The 19,162-nt window shown below is 36.2% G+C and overlaps 1 protein-coding gene across 4 annotated transcripts in view; it reads right to left on the bottom strand.

Moving 5' to 3' along the window:
- The window catches only part of SPART (spartin), a 56,725-nt gene extending 42,597 nt beyond the window's left edge, over positions 1–14,128 (bottom strand). For 2 of the 4 annotated variants that reach the window (XM_051986458.1, XM_051986457.1), the window contains exons 1-3: positions 13,662–14,128; positions 4,996–5,777; positions 3,294–3,491 (exon numbers count right to left, since the gene is read on the bottom strand). In XM_051986458.1, the coding sequence (XP_051842418.1) occupies positions 3,294–3,491; positions 4,996–5,775 (978 nt within the window). In that variant the 5' untranslated portion in view covers positions 5,776–5,777; positions 13,662–14,128. The remainder of the gene's footprint in view (positions 1–3,293; positions 3,492–4,995; positions 5,778–13,661) is intronic. The other 2 variants (XM_051986454.1, XM_051986456.1) reach the window with 2 other exon arrangements.
- Between the last annotated feature and the right edge of the window lie 5,034 nt (positions 14,129–19,162).

The raw sequence follows: 19,162 nt of genomic DNA, 5'->3' as shown, positions 1-19,162 counted from the left end.
AGCTCTGATTTCCCTCCTTCTAAGGCATGAGGTTACCTCTGAAGCCACAACAGCCTCTGAGATAGCATTTTCTGGGCACTAAATTCCTATACATTCTACCACTGTCAACAAAAGGAAACTCTGGAAAGATCAGAAAGATAGGAGAATCAGGAGAAATTAGTGTTAAGAAAACCCACAGAAGAGAGAATATCCAGAAGAGGGCAGGCAAAAATGTCAAATGCAAAGTGGACCAAGGACTAAGAAAAGATCAGGTCCGGCAATTAATAAGAGAATAATTTCTGTTAAGAGGTTGGAATCCAAAACTAAAAAGTTTGAGGAGTGAGAAGAAAGGAGCTGAAGCATTAAGTGATGATAGCCTTTTCAAGGAATTTGGTTGAAAAGGGGAAGAGAGATATAGTATGAAGAGAAAGGTAGGGTCTAGAGAATGCTTTTTAAGGATAGGGAAAACTTGGACAATTTATGGGCAGAAAGTATGGAAAAGGCTAATAGGGAAAGGAAAGAGGGAGAAGCCTAGTGAACATGATGGGGAGATTGAGTGAGAGAGCAATCCTCTGGAAAAGACAGCAAGGGATAGGGTCAAGGGCACATTTAGAGGGCTTGATCTTGACAAGAAGAATCACCTCATTGATAGTCTGAAAGAAAGTGGGAAAGAGTAGAGAATGACATCAAGGTATCTTGAGATAAAGAAGCAGAGCTCAGTTTCAGCATTGATGACAAAACTGAAATAATCATCTACTTCCAGGACTGTGACATGAATGATGGTATGGACCAAAAAAGGAAAGAAATCCATAGTTTACAAAGCATATTTTGGGTAGAAGAAAAGAGAAAATTATAACATTATATAGCAAAGCAGTGTCAGTAGAGAAATAAAGTTTAATAGGAACAGCAGAATTAATATTATAAAATATTCATGCTGTGCTTCATTTTTCCACATGAAGAGGAAAGGAAAGCACTCAAAAAGTCTACTGTGATTTAAAAGTCTCTAGAAAAACTATAGAGACCACCTAGTCCAATTTCTTTATTTAGAAATGAGGAAACTGAAGCACAAAGGGATTTATGTAATTATGTTTTTTTTTCTATTACATTTTTTGGGGAGGACATATTTATTCTGGACATATTTATACATGAATGATAAAACATAAGCTCTTTGAGAGCCAGAATTGTTTCCTTCTTTGTTTTTATATTCCTAATGCTTTAGAAAGTTATATAATGCTATTTGTTAAATGACATAAATATTGTTTCAGTTTCCCCACTAAGGAGGCAAGGGTTAGTAAATAAAAGCAGGGTAGGAAAAATTTTTTACAAGCTAATATTAAAAACCACTTATTTTTCGTTCCTATTTTGATCCATAAATTCTATAGGACTTTTTTAAAAACAGTCCACTAAACCCACACTTAACACCACATACCAAGATAAGATCAAAATGGGTCCATGACCTAGGCATAAAGAACGAGATTATAAATAAATTAGAGGAACATAGGATAGTTTATCTCTCAGACTTGTGGAGGAGAAAGAAATTTGTGACCAAAGATGAACTAGAGACCATTACCAATCACAAAATAGAAAATTTTGATTATATCAAATTAAAAAGCCTTTGTACAAACAGAACGAATGCAAACAAGATTAGTAGGGAAGTAACAAACTGGGAAAACATCTTTACAATTAAAGGTTCTGATAAAGGCCTCATTTCCAAAATATATAGAGAACTGACTCAAATTTATAAAAAATCAAGCCATTCTCCAATTGATAAATGGTCAAAGGATATGAACAGACAATTTTCAGATGAAGAAATTGAAACTATTACCACTCACATGAAAGAGTGTTCCAAATCACTATTGATCAGAGAAATGCAAATTAAGACAACTCTGAGATATCACTACACACCTGTCAGATTGGCTAAGATGACAGGAAAAAATAATGATGAATGTTGGAGGGGATGCGGGAAAACTGGGACACTGATGCATTGTTGGTGGAGTTGTGAACGAATCCAACCATTCTGGAGAGCAATCTGGAATTATGCCCCAAAAGTTATCAAACTGTGCATACCCTTTGATCCAGCAGTGTTTCTATTGGGCTTATACCCCAAAGAGATACTAAAAAAAGGGAAGGGGACCTGTATGTGCCAAAATGTTTGTAGCAACCCTGTTTGTAGTGGCTAGAAACTGGAAAATGAATGGATGCCCATCAATTGGAGAATGGCTGGGTAAATTGTAGTATATGAATGTTATGGAATATTATTGCTCTGTAAGGAATGACCAGCAGGATGAATACAGAGAGGCTTGGAGAGACCTACATGGACTAAGTGAGATGAGCAGAACCAGGAGATCATTATACACTTCGACAACGATATTGTATGAGGATGTATTCTGATGGAAGTGGATTTCTCTGACAAAGAGACTTAACTGAGTTTCATTGGAGAAATGATGGACAGAAACAGCTACACCCAAAGAAGGAATACTGGGAAATGAATGTGAACTATTGCATTTTTGATTTTCTTCCTGAGTTATTTTTACCTTCTGAATCCAATTCTCCCTGTGCAGCGGGAGAACTGTTCGGTTCTGCAAATATGTATTGTATCTAGGATATACTGCAACATATTTAACATATATAGGACTGCTTGCCATCTTGGGGGGGGGGGGGAGGGAGGGAGGGGAAAAAAACGAAACATAAGTGATTGCAAGGGATAATGTCGTGTAAAAATTATCCTGGCATGGATTCTGTCAATACAAAGTTATTATTAAATAAAATAAAATTAAAAAAAAATAAAAAAATTAAAAAAAAAAAAATAAAAACAGTCCACTAAGACCAAGACTTCTTCTGTTAACAGAGATCTAGGAAGAAAAAGCATTTCAATTGAAATTAGAGGGCTAGGTTTGAATGCCAGCTCTGCCTTCACTTAACCTCTGATGGACAATTTCCTTATCTATCAAATAAAGGAGATTGATTAAATGACTTTTCAGATTCTTCCAGCTCTAACTTCGTTACTCTATGACCTCCAAATTTCTACCCATGCTAGTATCTAGCCATCCTATTAAACCAGCTATCAATGCTCTTACTAATTTTTAACATCAGAAGCCATGAGAATACTATATCCAAGATTAGCTGATCAGGAATGGGGTCTTTGTGTATAGCAAAGTTTTAGTTTAAAAAGATTTTCATATGTAGACAGAAAATAAAAATTGTCCTTCTCAAACTTACATCTGGCTTCCCACTCTTATGACATAAGAGCAGATTGCCCTGAATACCAGAATACTTTACATTAATGTACATATTGATATTGTTACACAGGTTACCTGGACTCGAAGGTCAGCCATTTGTTTCAAAAGATCTTCAAAGAGCTCTCGATCTTCTTCAGGTAACTCAGAAGACAAGACTATACCCACACAGGATCCTGACATTTGTAATGTTGGGTCTGGGAACATGTAGACTCCACTACTGCAGCTCAGTACAGGAGATTGACAAGGCATCAGAGGATATAGCCAATTACAAACCTAAAGTGATTGTGAAACATAAGTTCTATTAGTAGGAATAATATTTACTTAAATTTTCTAGTCTGTAACAGAAATAGCAATAAATATATGAAAAGCATTGAGAAACCTTTAAGCAGGATTCTATTGTATCCACCTATATCAAACAAAATTCACTTCATAAGCCAAGATCTTCAAAGAGAAGAAAACGTGTTACTTTACTATCAAATTGAACAGTATAAAAAGAACATCAGTAGTTTTTGAAGCATAAGAAATTAGAGCTCTAACAATTCAATTTCTGAACATTAATTGAAGAAAACAAGCTCTGTACCCTTTAATTGTATTTTTCCAAAAATATTTGAATATACTCCATTAAAAAAAAAAAAAGTTTAAATGAAATTTGGGGCAAAATTCATTTAAACTTTTTTTTTTAATGGAGTATATTATAGCTGATTTTATATATGATTATTATATGATATATAATAGCTGATTTTCAGAATATAGGCTCATGTAATTTGGTGTAGTATCCCATAGTTGACCTTTCTTCATTACTACTACATGTAAAAATCTTGTTTTCCTTAACAATAGATATCTGAAAATTGGTTCTCCCAATTTTACAATACAGAAGGGGGGCAGGAATCTTAGCACACTAAACTAATAAACAAAAAGCATTTTAGATATTCATCTTCTCTTCTGTCCCAAAGTTCATAAACATTTATTTGAGATGAAACATTTACTAATTATGAGGTGTACTGGGGCTACAAAAACAATCCCAATAACAACAATAACAAAAAAAATGTTTGCTTTGGTTATTCTTAAGACCTTTCAATCAGGCAATCATTCCTAATACTCACTATTACAGTATCTCTCAGTTTACCTCTTCTTTATTATATTTCTAGCTTTTTATTTCTTTTATTTCTTTAAATTAATGATTTAATTTATTTTAATTTAATGTCAACTTAATTACAGCATGAATATATGTGCACTTACATAGTTTGTGAATATCAATCCTTCAATTTTGTGTTGATATTAAAGTTGTACTGAGTCTCACTGAATTTCTTTATAGAAGTAGTTCATATATGTTAAGATCAATAATGGATTTTTAGAAAAGCAGAACCACACACTGCTTTCAACTTTTCAATATAGCAACAGAATTCACATCAAGTAAAACAGACAATATCTGTGCTGCCTACCTGAAATTATTAACATGGTTAATTAAGTTGCACGGACATTTAATTAGAACCACCTCTTTTTGTGTGGTGACTCAGCATAATGTCCAAGCATAATATAGATCCTTAATAAACATATTGCTTATTCTAGGATGGTGATCTTAAAAAATATTCTTCCAAACAAACTGAATGCACCTCTTACTCATCTTAACCCTATAACCTTTGAATAGTAGAGTTCAAAGGAACTAGAACTCCCAAAGTACTTTCTTTGACTATTAGCCTAGACGCAGCATAAAATATCAACAAGGATAATATTGTGTCAAGTAGGTTTCCACTTTTAAAGTTTTTCTATTTATTACCTGAAGAAATCCAGAGGGCCGATTCTGTGCAGCTTCACTGGTAGTATCCAAGAATTTCACAATCCGAAGATATCCAGGATATGAAGGCGCACTAACTTCCCCAGCAGGAGTTACAAAGAAAATCTGTACTCCATTGGGTATTAAAATTAACTCTTCTACATCTACTCCTAGAGTCTCAAGAGGAGGTGGGCGAGCAGAAATTGTATAATAGTCTGTACTAACAGATGAAAATTCCCCAGATTGTGTTCCATAAGATAGAGTATAGTGCCCATCTGCAGCACAGGGTGTGTAAGCAGGAGGTGCTTCCAATGATACAGAACTAACCACAGAGTGTTGATCCATGCTTGTGGAGGGAGAGTTCCCATTAACTTCTGTTTGTACAGATGATGAAATCAAAGATGGAGGCAGAGAGGGTTTTTCTGGCTTCCCATTAGGGGGCAACACAGGATATAATTGAGACCCTTCCTGAAGATTCTTGGGATCAAAAGATGAAGGATTTTGCTCCAAGATTCCCAATCTCATATTGACATTTTGCAATGTTTCTTGCATCTTCTGTTGCATCTGTCTAGCAGATTCCCACTCAGAACCTGTGCAGTCAGATCCAGATGATGAAATGCTGACTCCTTGGAGTAGATGTTCTCTTCCTTTACTGTAGTAATTTTTTGCTTCTCTCTTTTGCCCTAATTCATCTGCATTCAGTCCTTTATTAACAAATATAAAGGCCTGCTTGTATGCTTCTTTTATGATCTTGATATTTGCAGGTTCTTGTTCTTGTGCCATTACTGAAAAACAGGAAATGTTATTATAACTCAATTTGCCTGAAAGTGCTGAATACAGTACAAATATCTATATTAGTTGATGACTAGAATACATTTGCTGGCTAAGAATTTTATTTCTAGTTTTTAAATCCTATAGTTCCTAATGGGGGAAATAAATAGCTGTAACAGTTGACCTATATTTTTTAAAAGTAGGATTTCAAGTTAGTCATCTATAGCTCCAAGGGGGCCACCCACAGTCAGAATATAAGAACCTCAGTCTCAAGAGGTACACTTTGAATAATACTCTCCTCTCAAGTAGGAACCCGTTCCCACTGAATGTGTCTATGCTTCCCAATGCCAGGTGGTATGTTATATTCTATATTAGTGTATATATTTGAGTTGTTTTTTGGGTCTCCTCCTCTATCCCTCATCATCTTGCTGTCTCTTTCCTCAGCCATTACTTTTAATAAATTTGCATTGAACTGATTTCCTTTGTTTTATGTATTATTCTTTAATATCTAAACTCATTTCCCCTAGCTTCTCTGGTTGATCCACAGAACTCTCCTCTCCATAAGCTGGATACTTAATAAGCACTTAACTTATAAACAGCCACACCTACATTGGTGTAGTATGATACTGTAAGACCAGTTGTAGAAAGCAAAGTTAACAAGGGAATTGTTAACTCTTCCAGGAGGGACTTATTTATGCCAGAGGACGAATTAAGGGAGAATCAGGAAAAGTTTGCTATAGAAGATGGAATTTTAGCTAGTACTTGAAGGAAGCCAGGAAAGCTATTAGATGGAAATGAGGAGGGAGACCTAGGGGATAGTGAAAACAAGAGATGGGACATAGTTTTTTAATACTATTATTTTAATCCTAATATCTGGCTGAATGACGATGAAGTTTTAGACACATTATTAGAGAAAACAGATAAAATTTATTTTTTTTAATGAAATTTCTAAGTAACTCATTTTACTTTTTGGAACATATAGCTTGATATGTCCATAAACTTATTAAGTCACACCATGACCAAAAAGATAAGGAATGAATGCACTTGCTTTAATAGTCTAATCAGATGACTAAATGAGTCATGACTAAAAGATAGCCCATAATTTTGAACAAGAGAATATTGTGATTATTTTTTCCTGTGATTAAATGAATTATTTCTTTAGAAAACAAGGAATATAATTTTCATTCATTCATTTCAATTATGGTATAAATGCTTTAGGATAAACATTAAAGTGTATGTAGATTTCCAACTTACAAATGATACAAACAACATTACCAAAACTTTACCTACTCTGCTCCTCAGAATTGTCAAATAGAACATATCTTAAACTTAGAAATCTAATAATTTTAGCAACAGTATGACTTAGCATGTTGTCTTCTGTCTTTTCTTTTCCCTCCTCCTTGAAACAGGACTAATTATATATGAGTGAACTAAAGTACATAATGATCACTAAAGAAAGATTTATTTTTAAAGTCAATCTACAAAATTCTCTATATGCATATGGAATTTTTTCCTTTAAAAGAAAATCCTAACCATATATCTCTATCACATGCATATAAAGATGTGAAAAGAAACAATTATGTTCTTTGGTCATGGAGGATAAAAGGACTCCTTGCAACAAGGAGAGAGCTATTTATGAGCCACCTCTGACAATTCTAACTCATGTAATAAAAGGCAATTTATTATCTGTACCTCAATTTCCTCACCTATTTAGCAGAGATAACTTTTATAGTAGCTATCTCATAAGGTTGTGAAGATCAAATGATTAATATATGCAAAAAAAGTTTTGTAAATATGAACTTTAAAGTGCTAATAAATGTTATCAAGTCAGTTATTATGATTCTCCAGGGATCTTGCTAGCCCATTTAGGACCCTGGTTTTTAAGACCTTGCAGTATGGAAGATACTACTAACCCTAACCTCTAGCTTTATATCTCCTTTATTTTTCTGACTTTCAATTCAAAAGTCAATCATCTTTGACCCAAAATGCACATTTCCCCTTTCAGGTGATATTACGGAAGAAAAGTTGAAGGGCGGTAAAGAAGAGAATAAAAGAAAGATGTTCAGCTCTTTCCAGTTTGTTTGAGACTGAATTATAATTTTGCCTCATATTTCATGTTTTTTTTTTCAGACAATCTCATGAAGATATAATAGATTTAAGATGTATATTGTCTCCCTTCAAGGCAATAGGTTAGTTGTCATTAGAAAAATCCTACTCTTATTTTTTTTCCCCAATCTAATTATAATTACATTACTTCTAGTTCCCCATTCTTATCCCTTCCTGAGATCATCTGGCTTAGAGATACTTGTTACATTCTACTAAGCAAAAGGAATGAAATATGATAACACCTAAGTCATTTGCTACAATAGCCAGATGGCTAGCAAGCTGTCAAGTCTGCCCTAAGATTGGATAGGAAAGTCTGATGGGGTGCACTGACTCACATAATTAATAGTAAATATTAATATTATTTTATAATTGTATATATCAATATTAATTTTCTTCCTGCTGAAATCTTTCTCCTAGTCTACTATAGGTAACAGGTCAAATTCTCAAACCTCTAGCTATACCCTAGATGTTAATAGCAGCAATTACATTAAAAACAGATTTGTGTAAGTAGAAACCTGGTCATAAGTTTCTGTGGAAAAAATGTGTTCCAACTTGACTTATAAAAAGTAATTTAGAAGTGCAATTTACTCAAAAGTTGGACTTCCTGTAAAACTACACATGAATTTCTAATTAAGAAATTAGTCAATCTTTTTTTATAAGAAAGAGCAAAAAAAGCTTTGCGATTACCAAAGGATGTGATTTCCAAATACAATGCTTAGCACAATTATAGATACAATGAAATAATGTAGGGTTTTTTTTACTTATGAAAAACAAATATAAAATTTCTTTTAAAAAAACAGGATACCATGGGTACTATATATTTGAATTTTAAAAACGGAGTGCTGAAAATAGTATATATTAAATCAGGCAATGGTAGGGAGGAAATAGATTCAGACCTCTGATTTTACCAGTGTGAATGGCTTACAATCATACTTTTCTTTAAATAAATTAATTATTTATACAGATAATCTGGATTAAGTGACTTGTCCCAAGGTCACACAGCTTGGAAGTATCTAAGACTACATTTGAACTCAGGTCCTTCTGAATACAGGGCCAGTTTCTCAATCTACTGTACCACCTAGCTGCCCATCTCTATATTCTTAGTGATTTGCCTGGAACACTCAACCATTAGGTGACTTGATTACATGATGAGGATAAGAGGATCAAAGGCAGAATTTAAAGCCACCAAATCCTCCTGGTTCCAAAGCCTGCCTGCTATCATGCCGTGATGTTTCTTCTCAATGTAGTATAGAATATTAAAATGTCCCTAGATAAAGGAAAATGCAGAGATAGCAATTTATTTTTAGTAATTTTTCAATAGGGTCTGACGCTTCGTAACCCCATTTGGTGTTATACTGGAATACTATAGTATAATCTTAAAAACTTTGCAGATTGCCAGATAACAATCTGTTGGTCAATGATATTAGAGTTTCTGAGAAAAGTAGTGAGGTTCATACCAGACCATTGTTCAATTCTACATCTGGGCCATAAAATTAGTCTATCAGTGACATGAAGAACCAGATCTCTGTCTTTTTCTATAAATTTGTCTTCTTGCTCCCAATTCTTTGCTAAATTCTTTTGGAACTTAGTTTTTTTTTTTTTAATTGCCATTACAATTACAGTAAATTTTGCCCCTTGACTTGGAGATGTGTTCAAGCCTGCAAATTCTTCTGAGACACCACACTACGCTGGTTTGTGATCCCAACCTTTTGGGATCTCCTTTTGAACTTCAATTCTGGATGAAAGCATTCTTAATAACTACCATTAAAATACCATCTACTGTGTGTCAAGCACTGTTCGATATGCTCTACAATTATTATCTTATTGATTCACAATAACCAAGTAGGTGATATATTATCATCCCTATTTCACAAATAAGAAAACTGAGGCAGGCAGATTAAATCATTTGCCTACAACCACACAACTATTAAAGAATCTGAGACTGAAGGGACCCCAAAACTCTCTAAAACTCCTTGAAGGACAGATTCTCCTTAAATCCTGCCACTGTAAAGACCCTGCCTGAGGACAAACAGCTTCAATTTGTAATCTAGGTAGGGCTAGCTGAGTTGGAGATATCAATCCCATTGAATTGGAGAAACACCCATTAAATTCTTTTTTTGACAGAGGCAGTTGGGGTTCAGTGACTTGCCCAAGGTCACACAGCTAGGAAGTATAAAGTTTCTGACTTGACATTTGAACTCAGGTCCCTCTGACTTCAGGGCTGGTGCTCTATCCACTGTGCCACCTAGCTGCCCCTATGCCCATTCAATTCTAAGATTTTCTCAATTCCAGCTCAAGATGAAACCCAGCTTGTAGATAAAAAGAGCCAACTTGGAACTCCATGCACTAGCCTCCACTAGCCCCCTTTGGCTTATAGCCAAAGCTTCTATTATAAAAGAGCCACTCTTAAACCCTCTCTTTGCAGAAGAGCTAAAATGCCAAGGAAACTCTTCCTGGCATAGCAAACTCTGTCCACTGCAATATTCTCTTCCAGAGCTACCCTCTCTTTTATTTTCCTCACCCATTTCCCTAACGAGACTTTATGCCTCTCTGTCTGGATTTCTCTAAATGTTAGTTCCCTGCTGGGACTTTGCTATTAAGGAATTCAGCCTTTCTAGTCATGTATAGCAAAAGTTGACTTCCCAATGCCAATAATAAACTTCTTTTTATCTCTAGCTTTTTCGGGTTTGTAAATTCCTTTATGAAGGATCTCTGTGCCACCAGAAGGGGGGGTTCCCAAAACTCCCTACCCATGAGCTGAATCCCAAGGGGATTTAAGGGAGCCAAATCTCTTCATTTGGTTCCCTGAACCCTAAACCTGCCACTAATCTTATCATTTAACTCCCTGACCACCAGGAACCCTAATCTCATCATTTGGTTCCCTGACAACCCTACATCTAGACATCATTAAGACTGCATTTGAACTTGTCTTCCTGACTCTAAGCCCAGGGCTCTATCCACTGAAACACCCTGTGGTCCCTTTGGTTTCCATTAAACTAGAGATTATTAAACTTAAGTGTCATAAATCTCTTTGGCAGTCTGTGAAAACCATGTACCCTTTCTCTGAATGTTTTGTTGGCTATGTTCAAAATTGAAGGAAATTTTTGATTTCAATTAAATGTTAATAAAAATGATAGAATATTTTCATCCAACTACAGAAGATCTCCTGAAATCTATAATGTCCCAGGTTAAGAGTCCTTGAACTAATTGAGGCTGTTCCTTAATGATTTTGGTTAAAATGTATATGCCATTCATTGGAACACTTAATAATTTTTAATGTTCTGGAAATGTCTAATGATATTTGCTTACATTATTTTTCCCCTACAACTTTGCCAAATATTCTGTATTAGGGAAAACTAAAGAAAAGCTTTTAAAAAGCTGAAGTTATTTAAAAGAAAAAAAAAACCTCAACCTATACATCTTTTTTTTTCCTTTTTTTTTTTATTAAAGCTTTTTATTTACAAACATATACATGAGTAATTTTTCAACATTGATCCTTGCAAAACTTTCTGTTCCAAATTTTTCCCTCCTTTCCCCCACCCCCTCCCCTAGATGGCAGGTAATCCAATATATGTTAAATATATTAAAATATATGTTAAATCCAATATGTGTATTGGTTATCTTGCTGCACAAGAAATATCAGATCTAGAAAAGGAAAAAAAAAAAAAAACCTGAGAAGGAAAACAAACTGTAAGCAAACATCAACAGAAAGCATGAAAATGCTATGTTCTATACTTTATTTGTTAAGAGGTTTAATTTTAATTTGGATGTATGCAAGAAAAATTACTAAATTACTTACATGCTCTGACCTAGAAGAAATTCTACTACTGACACTATTAACCTCAAGATTATTGACAGAAAGAAAAGACCAATAGGCCCAAAAATATTCCAGAAGAGCAATTTTTATAATAACAAAAAAGCTGGAACCAAAGTATGTGCTCAATAATGCGTAATGGCTTTTGTTAAATAACTCAGACTAGGGGTCAAAATCAAAAGTACATTGATTACCTAAAAGATGACAGTGAAAGGCTCCCAAACTCTGTTTGAATACAATGCTTAATCTGAACCAAAGGTTCACTTAGATACATTCCCTTCTTTTTTTTTTTTAAATCACTCCTGTTTTCAGCAAATTTTCTGGACTATATATATGTTTATGTTTGTATGACTTAAATGTTGTCATTAAGAGTGTTTGCTGGGATGTCATAAGTGCAAACAAAATATAAAAAATAAATTTATATAGCACTTTAAGTTTTACAAAGTAAATTTTCATCTTGGTAGCAGCACTATAATATACTAACACCCCATGTTATAGATCAATCAGTTTAAAAGTAGCAGGGCTAAGCCTTAAAACCAGATCCTTTAATTATAAATCCAATGCTCTTTCCAAATTCCTGCAGCTTCAAATAAGATTTTACTTAAAAACTAATTTTATTAGTAAAAGCAGCAAAAATGTGTCTGCTTGCTCCCAATTTCAATCAAGTTCTTCCTTTATCGACTAAAAGAGAATGATACAGGTGGAGATGTTTTCATTAATGACATTTCATCCTTTTTTTCCAATGAAATTCAAATTATTAACTGTATGGACATGTATACATATATTGTATTTAACTTATACTTTAACATACTTTACATGTATTGGTCAACCTGGCATCTGGGGGAGGGGGGATGAGGGGAAGGAGGGAAAAATTGAAACAAAAGGTTTTGCAATTATCAATGCTGAAAAATTACCCATGCATATATCTTGTAAATAAAAAGCGATAATAAGAAAAAGAAATTCAAATTATTTCTTGAAATATATAATAAATACGAATATTTATCTAACTATATTTTTGACACATACTTCAGACAAAATGCTGAGCCTCAAACACATACATCAAATTACAAGTGATAACTTGTATAAAAGGCATAAAAAAGCCTAATGTCCCTTATTTAAACAGCAAAATCGAACAGGAGCTATTAGCCATGCACTGACTATAGATACAAATAATTAAATTTCAAGATAAATAGCAACGTCCTTACTAATTATGATTCAGAAAAGACATAGCAACAAAGATGTTGACTTAAGTATTGATTTCTGGTATTTCCACCGGTTTTGTCGATGGTAAATATGCCTTTTTGCTGGTACAACTTCTTCCTGACAATCTCAATCACTGGATTGAATCATTAGATTGTAAACTCTATGAGGGAACTATCTTTTGCTTCTTTTTTGTGTCCCTAGAGCTTAGCTAGGTGCCTGGCACGCAGTAGGCGCTTAATAAAAGTTTACTGAATTACCAAGATCAAAACGGGAGGGAGTTTGCAAAGTTATTGGTGGGGAAAAGAATTCTTGTTTGTGGAACCCTAAGACTCAAGGAGTCAGACACGACTGAACAACAACAATGGATCTTATTGGACCAAGACAGTTTCGAAATCAGCTAAATCTCCACTAATGAGAAAGACAGGAAAGCACTCTCCCAATTTGCTGACTTTTTGGAATGGATCCGACTCCTATATAGTATTCAGCCTAAACAGATGCCTTTGGGCAGTTAGCTTCACCGCACATTCCTGGTTTCCAGGATTGACAAATTAGAGAAGGGCGGGGGTGGGGGTAGGAGTCCTGGGCAGAGAAACGGTAACTCAGCATTTTGGCACGCCTCTTCTTCTGCCCCCATCTCCCGCAATACAGATCACATTCTGCCCGAGTCTCTTCCGCGCTGATTCAGCACTGCCCGCACCAAGAGCTCTGCGCTGGCAAATGCAACAGTCCCCGGGCTATCCCTGAGCTGAACAAGTAACTCGCCCCGGATTTTTACCTTTCAAACCTCTGGCTGGTCAGCGCCTCTGAGAACGATGGCCTCTGAGAGAGATGGAGACGCCACCTGGATATCGGCGCGCTCTGACTGTCCAGGGCCACCTGCGGCGAGATGCCAGAGGCCTGCTCTCTTAGGGTGGGGGAAAATTCCAAAGTTCTCCGCGTTCCTCTCCCCCGCCCCTCGGGTAGGTCAGGCTCGTGACGTCTGCCCAACCAGCATCCCAGGGAGGAGGCAAGGAGAGACTCGGTCCAGCTCCGGGACACCCCAGCGACCCGCGGTCAGACACCGTTTGCCCGCCGGCCCAGTTCCAACGGCCGAGCTCGAACCCTCTCCACCCAGGGCCCGTGGGTTGACCATCAGCTCTCCGAAACCTGAACTGTGCTCTCTGGTGTCACCAGCCTGGGCTGACTTTACCACACGCCCAGTGCCCTATTACCCCCACCCCCTCAATTATAGCCTTTCCCCCCTTCGGAGCCCTTTCCACAAGACCGCAGAAACTCTCACCCCCTAGCTAGCCCAGAAAAGGATGAGAACGGAAAAGAGTGAGCGCGTGACAGAAGTCTCAGCGCGATATCTAGAGTCAATGCCTGAGCAGTAACTTCAGTTTTATTTACTACTGACTAGGCCTAGGCCGCCTACAACCACGCCCCCTCCTTTCCCAAACCAGTTTCCCCGCCTCTCACTTAGCCTCATCCTTTGCGCAGGCGCTCTGGACACAGACTAAGGGGCGTGCTCATCCTACATGTTTAGTCCCGGATATAGAGCTGCTGGTCTTGAACATGGAGTGTTAGCGTAGAACTGCAAGCAATCGCCCCGGGCAATTACTGGGAACTCCCGACAGAAAGTTCTAAGGGAGGCAGTTGTCGGCCTCCTGCTTCTCCGCTAGGGGCTGGTATTTAAAATTGTTTATTTACTACTGTGGCTTCAGTCGTGTTATAATAGCTTGTATTTATATAGCGCTTTAAAACTTGAAAAGGGCTTAATTTGTTTAATACATTCGTATACTTGAATTTTATATTTTATAAGATATTTAAGTACAATAAATGTCTATTATCTTTACAGAAATTAAAGAAATTAGATTGTATAAATTAAGACTATTGCTCATACATGCTACCTACCTCCTGACAGAGAAGTAATAGATTTAGGGTGGTGAATGAAATGTATATATTTTTTGAATGTGGCTAATACAAGGTTTTTCTTTTTTATTGTTAAAGTTGTAAATTCAGGGTGTTAAGAAATCTTAGAAAATGAAAAAATTAAGTATTTCCCCATCATAACCAAAAAAATGTATCATCTGGCTAGGAAGAGGAAAGAGGAGAATTTATTTCCAGGGCAGGGAGGTGGCAAAGTGGATAAAGCACCACTCCTGGAGTCAGAAAGACCTGAATTCAAATCCAGATTTAATCACTCAGAGACACTGTGTAAACCTGGAGAAGACACTTAACTCCAATTGCCTTATACCCACACCTACACGAAAAGCACTCCTTCTCTTCCTCAAAATTTTCTTCGAAGTGCCTCAAAATCTACAATATACTTTAAATAACAGCAAATATAATCTGTAGTATCCTACAGAGAAAAAATAATTTTTTTACTATTGATCTAAATATTTTCTGATTTGATCGTTTAAATATAATGTTTTAATTATGATTAATTTAAAAATGTTTAATTATGTTTGCAATTTTAAGGGCAAAAGTAGACTTGACTAAGCCACTTTACCCTATTTCTCTTGTCAAGATGTTATCTGCTAATCATTTTGAAAGATAAGAGCAAGCAATCAGAGGTCTGAATAAAATAAAACCTCATTTGAAACTGCAGCAGTATGGAAAGAGCACTGAATTTACAATCAAAGGACCTGATTTTGAGTCTCTAGCCATGCTACTTATTTGCTGGGTAATTTTAAGCAAATCAAGCTCTCTGGGCCTAAGTTTATCTATAAAATGATTCTGTAATGAAATGCTTTGTGAAACTTAAAATGTATTTTTTCAGTTGACAAAATGTTTTTTTTTTAGATTTATTGATACATATTGAATACACTTATGACATACTACAGATACTTCTAATGATGACATTTAAATAATATTTTAACATATTTAGCAAATTTGACAAAGATAGAAGACATGGATCCTTCACATTTGAACCATACAGTGGTTCTAATACTGAATAATGTACTTGACTAGTTTGGTGCTTTTCATTGTTACCTTTTTAAACATTATAATCCTTGAACTTTTGACTTTGCTTTCTTTACTCTGCATTATCTCATAAAAGCATTAGCTATTGCTAAGCACTTATTGTATTTCTAGTCTTTATATACAAACATTGCTATTCTGGAATGTTTTTGTTACTGCATCTTCCTCCTTGAGGTAAATCGTCCCAGTTGTAGAATTTCCGGGTCAAAAGATGTAAATAATTTAGCAATTTTTCTTTGTAATTCCAATCAACCATATCCTTTAGTATAGTGTGAAAAGTCCTGGATCGCTTGCCATCTAGGGGAGGGGGTGGAGGGAGGGAGGGGAAAAATCGGAACAGAAACAAGTGCAAGGGATAATGTTCTAAAAAAAATTTACCCTGGCATGGATTCTGTCAATATAAAGTTATTATTAAATAAAATAAAATACTAATTTTAAAAAAAAGTCCTGGATCAATTTTAGAAATCATTAAATACCATTAAATTAAAGGGAGTATCATTATACTAAAAGTATATTAATGGCTTTTCTCTTTTTAAACATATGTATTCTTTTATTGTTGGTGGAATTGTGAATGGATCCCAGCCATTTTGGAGAACAATTTGGAACTATGCTCAAAAAGTTATCAAACTGTGATATACTTTGATCCAGCAGTGTTACTACTAGGATTATATCCCAAAGAGATATTAAAGGAGGGAAATAGACCCACATGTGCAAAATTTGTGGCAGCACTTTTTGTAATGGCAAGAAAGTGGAAACTGAATGGATGCCCATCAGTTGGAAAATGGCTGAATAGGTTATGGTATATGAATGTTATGGAATTCTGTTGTTATTCTGTAAGAAACGATTAGCAAGAGTATTTCAGTGAGGCCTGGAGATACTTACATGAACTGATGCTAAGTGAAATGAGCAGAATCAGGAGATCATTATATACGGCAACAACAAGACTATGCGATGATCAATTCTGATTTCCAACATTGAGATGAATCATCTACAACCAGAGAGAGAATTATAGGAATTGAGTGTGGACCACAACATAGCATTTTCATTCTGTTGTTTGCTTGCATTTATTTTCTCAGGTTTTTTTTTTCCTTCTTGATCTGATTTTTCTTGTGCAGCAAGGTAACTGTATATATACATATATTGGATTTAACATATTTTAACATATTTAACATGTATTGGATTACCTCCATCTATGGGAGGGGGGGTGAGGAGGAGAGGAAAAAAAATTTTTTTACAAGATTTTACAAGGGTCAGTGTTGAAAAATTACTCATGTATGTGTTTCGTAAATAAAAAGCTTTGATTTTAAAAAAAGTGAAAAAATAAAAAATAAATTTAAAAATTTATATTTTTTATTTTGTTAAATATTTCCCAATCACATGTAAAAATATTTTGTTCATTTAAAAAATTTTTTGAGTTCCAAATTCTCTCCTTTGCATTCCTCTGCCCTCCTTGAAAAGGGAAGCAGTTTAATGTTGATTATACATGTGAAGTCTTGCTAAATGTAGTTCCAGATTTGTTGGAATCCTTACAAAGTGCTAATTTGGCATGAGCAAATCCTCTTGCTCACTAATGTATTTAAGTACTCATTGGAGTTCACACATTTGGGAGATTTCAGGGTTTAGTATGAGATACCCGAATTCACTCCTCCCTTAATCCCTGCTTCCAGAAGGGAGGAGTCAACCTTTGGGAGATCTTATATAAAGAGGCTCTTAGCTTCAGTTAGTTAGTTACTTCGGAACATTGCCAGGGGTAGGAGAGGAGTACTCTAGGAGGAAGCCTACAAGCCCTCTCAAAGGCAAGAGAGATTCAATTCAACTTTCACCTTGATACTGGCTGGAGACATTCACACTTGAGCTAGAGGAGTTAGATCCATTCCACGTTTGGAGGCTTGACCCGTCCACCAGGCCATCAAAGTGCGGGTCCCGAGACTGGAATTTGTCTGTAAGGCTATGCCTGAAACATAATGGGGTTAGAAATGAGGAGGGAGACCAGTTGGGGTGAAACAAAGTCTCAGTTTAATGAGTGAAGAGGGTCTAGTTAAATACATTTCTGAATGGGGGGGTAGCAAAGTAAAGAATGTCACACCAGATGTGTGGCAGACATCCTGGAGCCTAATTGTTATCTTGCACCTGGGCTGATAGGGCCAATTTTCTGGGACACACATCATCTTGTCTCAGGAGTTTAGGGTGTATAGTTTGTTTACGATAAGGTTGTAGCTTCAGAATTTATGTGCAGGCGATTACATTCTTCTTTAGCTCTTTGATTCCAAGGACATGGTCTCTGGCATGTCCCCCAAGGACATGGTCTCTGGCATGTCCCCCTTTTTTTTTATTTATGCACGGGTGGGAGGCCTGACTTAGGCTATGTGACCGGCTTCCGGTTGTGGGGAGCGAGTGTTGACACACAACCAATGTTACAATGTCTTAGTATCACCAATCATTAGAAAGGAGGATGCATGCCACCAAATGCTGTCTTAGGTCATCAGGGTCAGCCATACCAACTCGGGGGTACGCCATGCCGAACCCTGTCTTAAGTGGGTGGCCTGACCTCTCGAGGTTGCCCGTCATGGCACTTGTGTGGTCTTACTGCCATGGCTCCAAAATTAAAAAATAATAAGTCAACCTCAAAGCATCCACCACCTGGGGTCACACTAATCCCGTCATTGGCTAGACCACTGCCTGCTGAAAGGGGGGGCATAGCCTAGACCTGACCCGTTGGTACCAAGGCTCTTCTAGCAATTGGTCATTAAATCTCAGTGAGCCTCCGATGGGCTCTTTGATGTTGAGGTTTTAACAAAATAAGGGATTCTAAGACTAAAGCATCTAAATTCAATCTGAACTAGTGAGATAGGGGGTGGGGCAAAAGTGCTTAAGGCAAAGTGAATAGGAGCTAGGTGTTCCCATTCTTTCAGGTATTTAGAAAAAATATATACCAGGTTCCCCAATGTTCTACCTCTTCCTTCCCCCTTTTTTTTTCTCATGGAAAGGAATTATCGAATGACCATTGCCCATATAAATCCCAAGAGTGAATCAAAATCCCTATACATAACAGGCTAATACAGTAGCATTTCCTAAAAATCCCTCAAACATACCAGCAATAATTACACAGTTTTAACAAATCCCATCCCAAATCTTAAGCACACAGTAATAGATGATCCAGGCAAGGTTTAACAGTCAGTCATCAACCATTCCCAAAGTCTCTTATGTCAGTCCAAAGTACACTCGACGCAGAGTCCAGTCCATGGTCTCATGTACAAACTGCTGCTTCAGGCTGTGAAGTGATAGGAGGCTCTCATTCCATGCAGAGTGGGTGTG

The sequence above is a fragment of the Antechinus flavipes genome, chromosome 3 (genome assembly GCF_016432865.1).
Source record: "Antechinus flavipes isolate AdamAnt ecotype Samford, QLD, Australia chromosome 3, AdamAnt_v2, whole genome shotgun sequence".
In the NCBI taxonomy this organism is placed as follows: Eukaryota; Metazoa; Chordata; class Mammalia; order Dasyuromorphia; family Dasyuridae; genus Antechinus; species Antechinus flavipes.
This window is presented reverse-complemented; position numbering and strand designations above follow the sequence as displayed.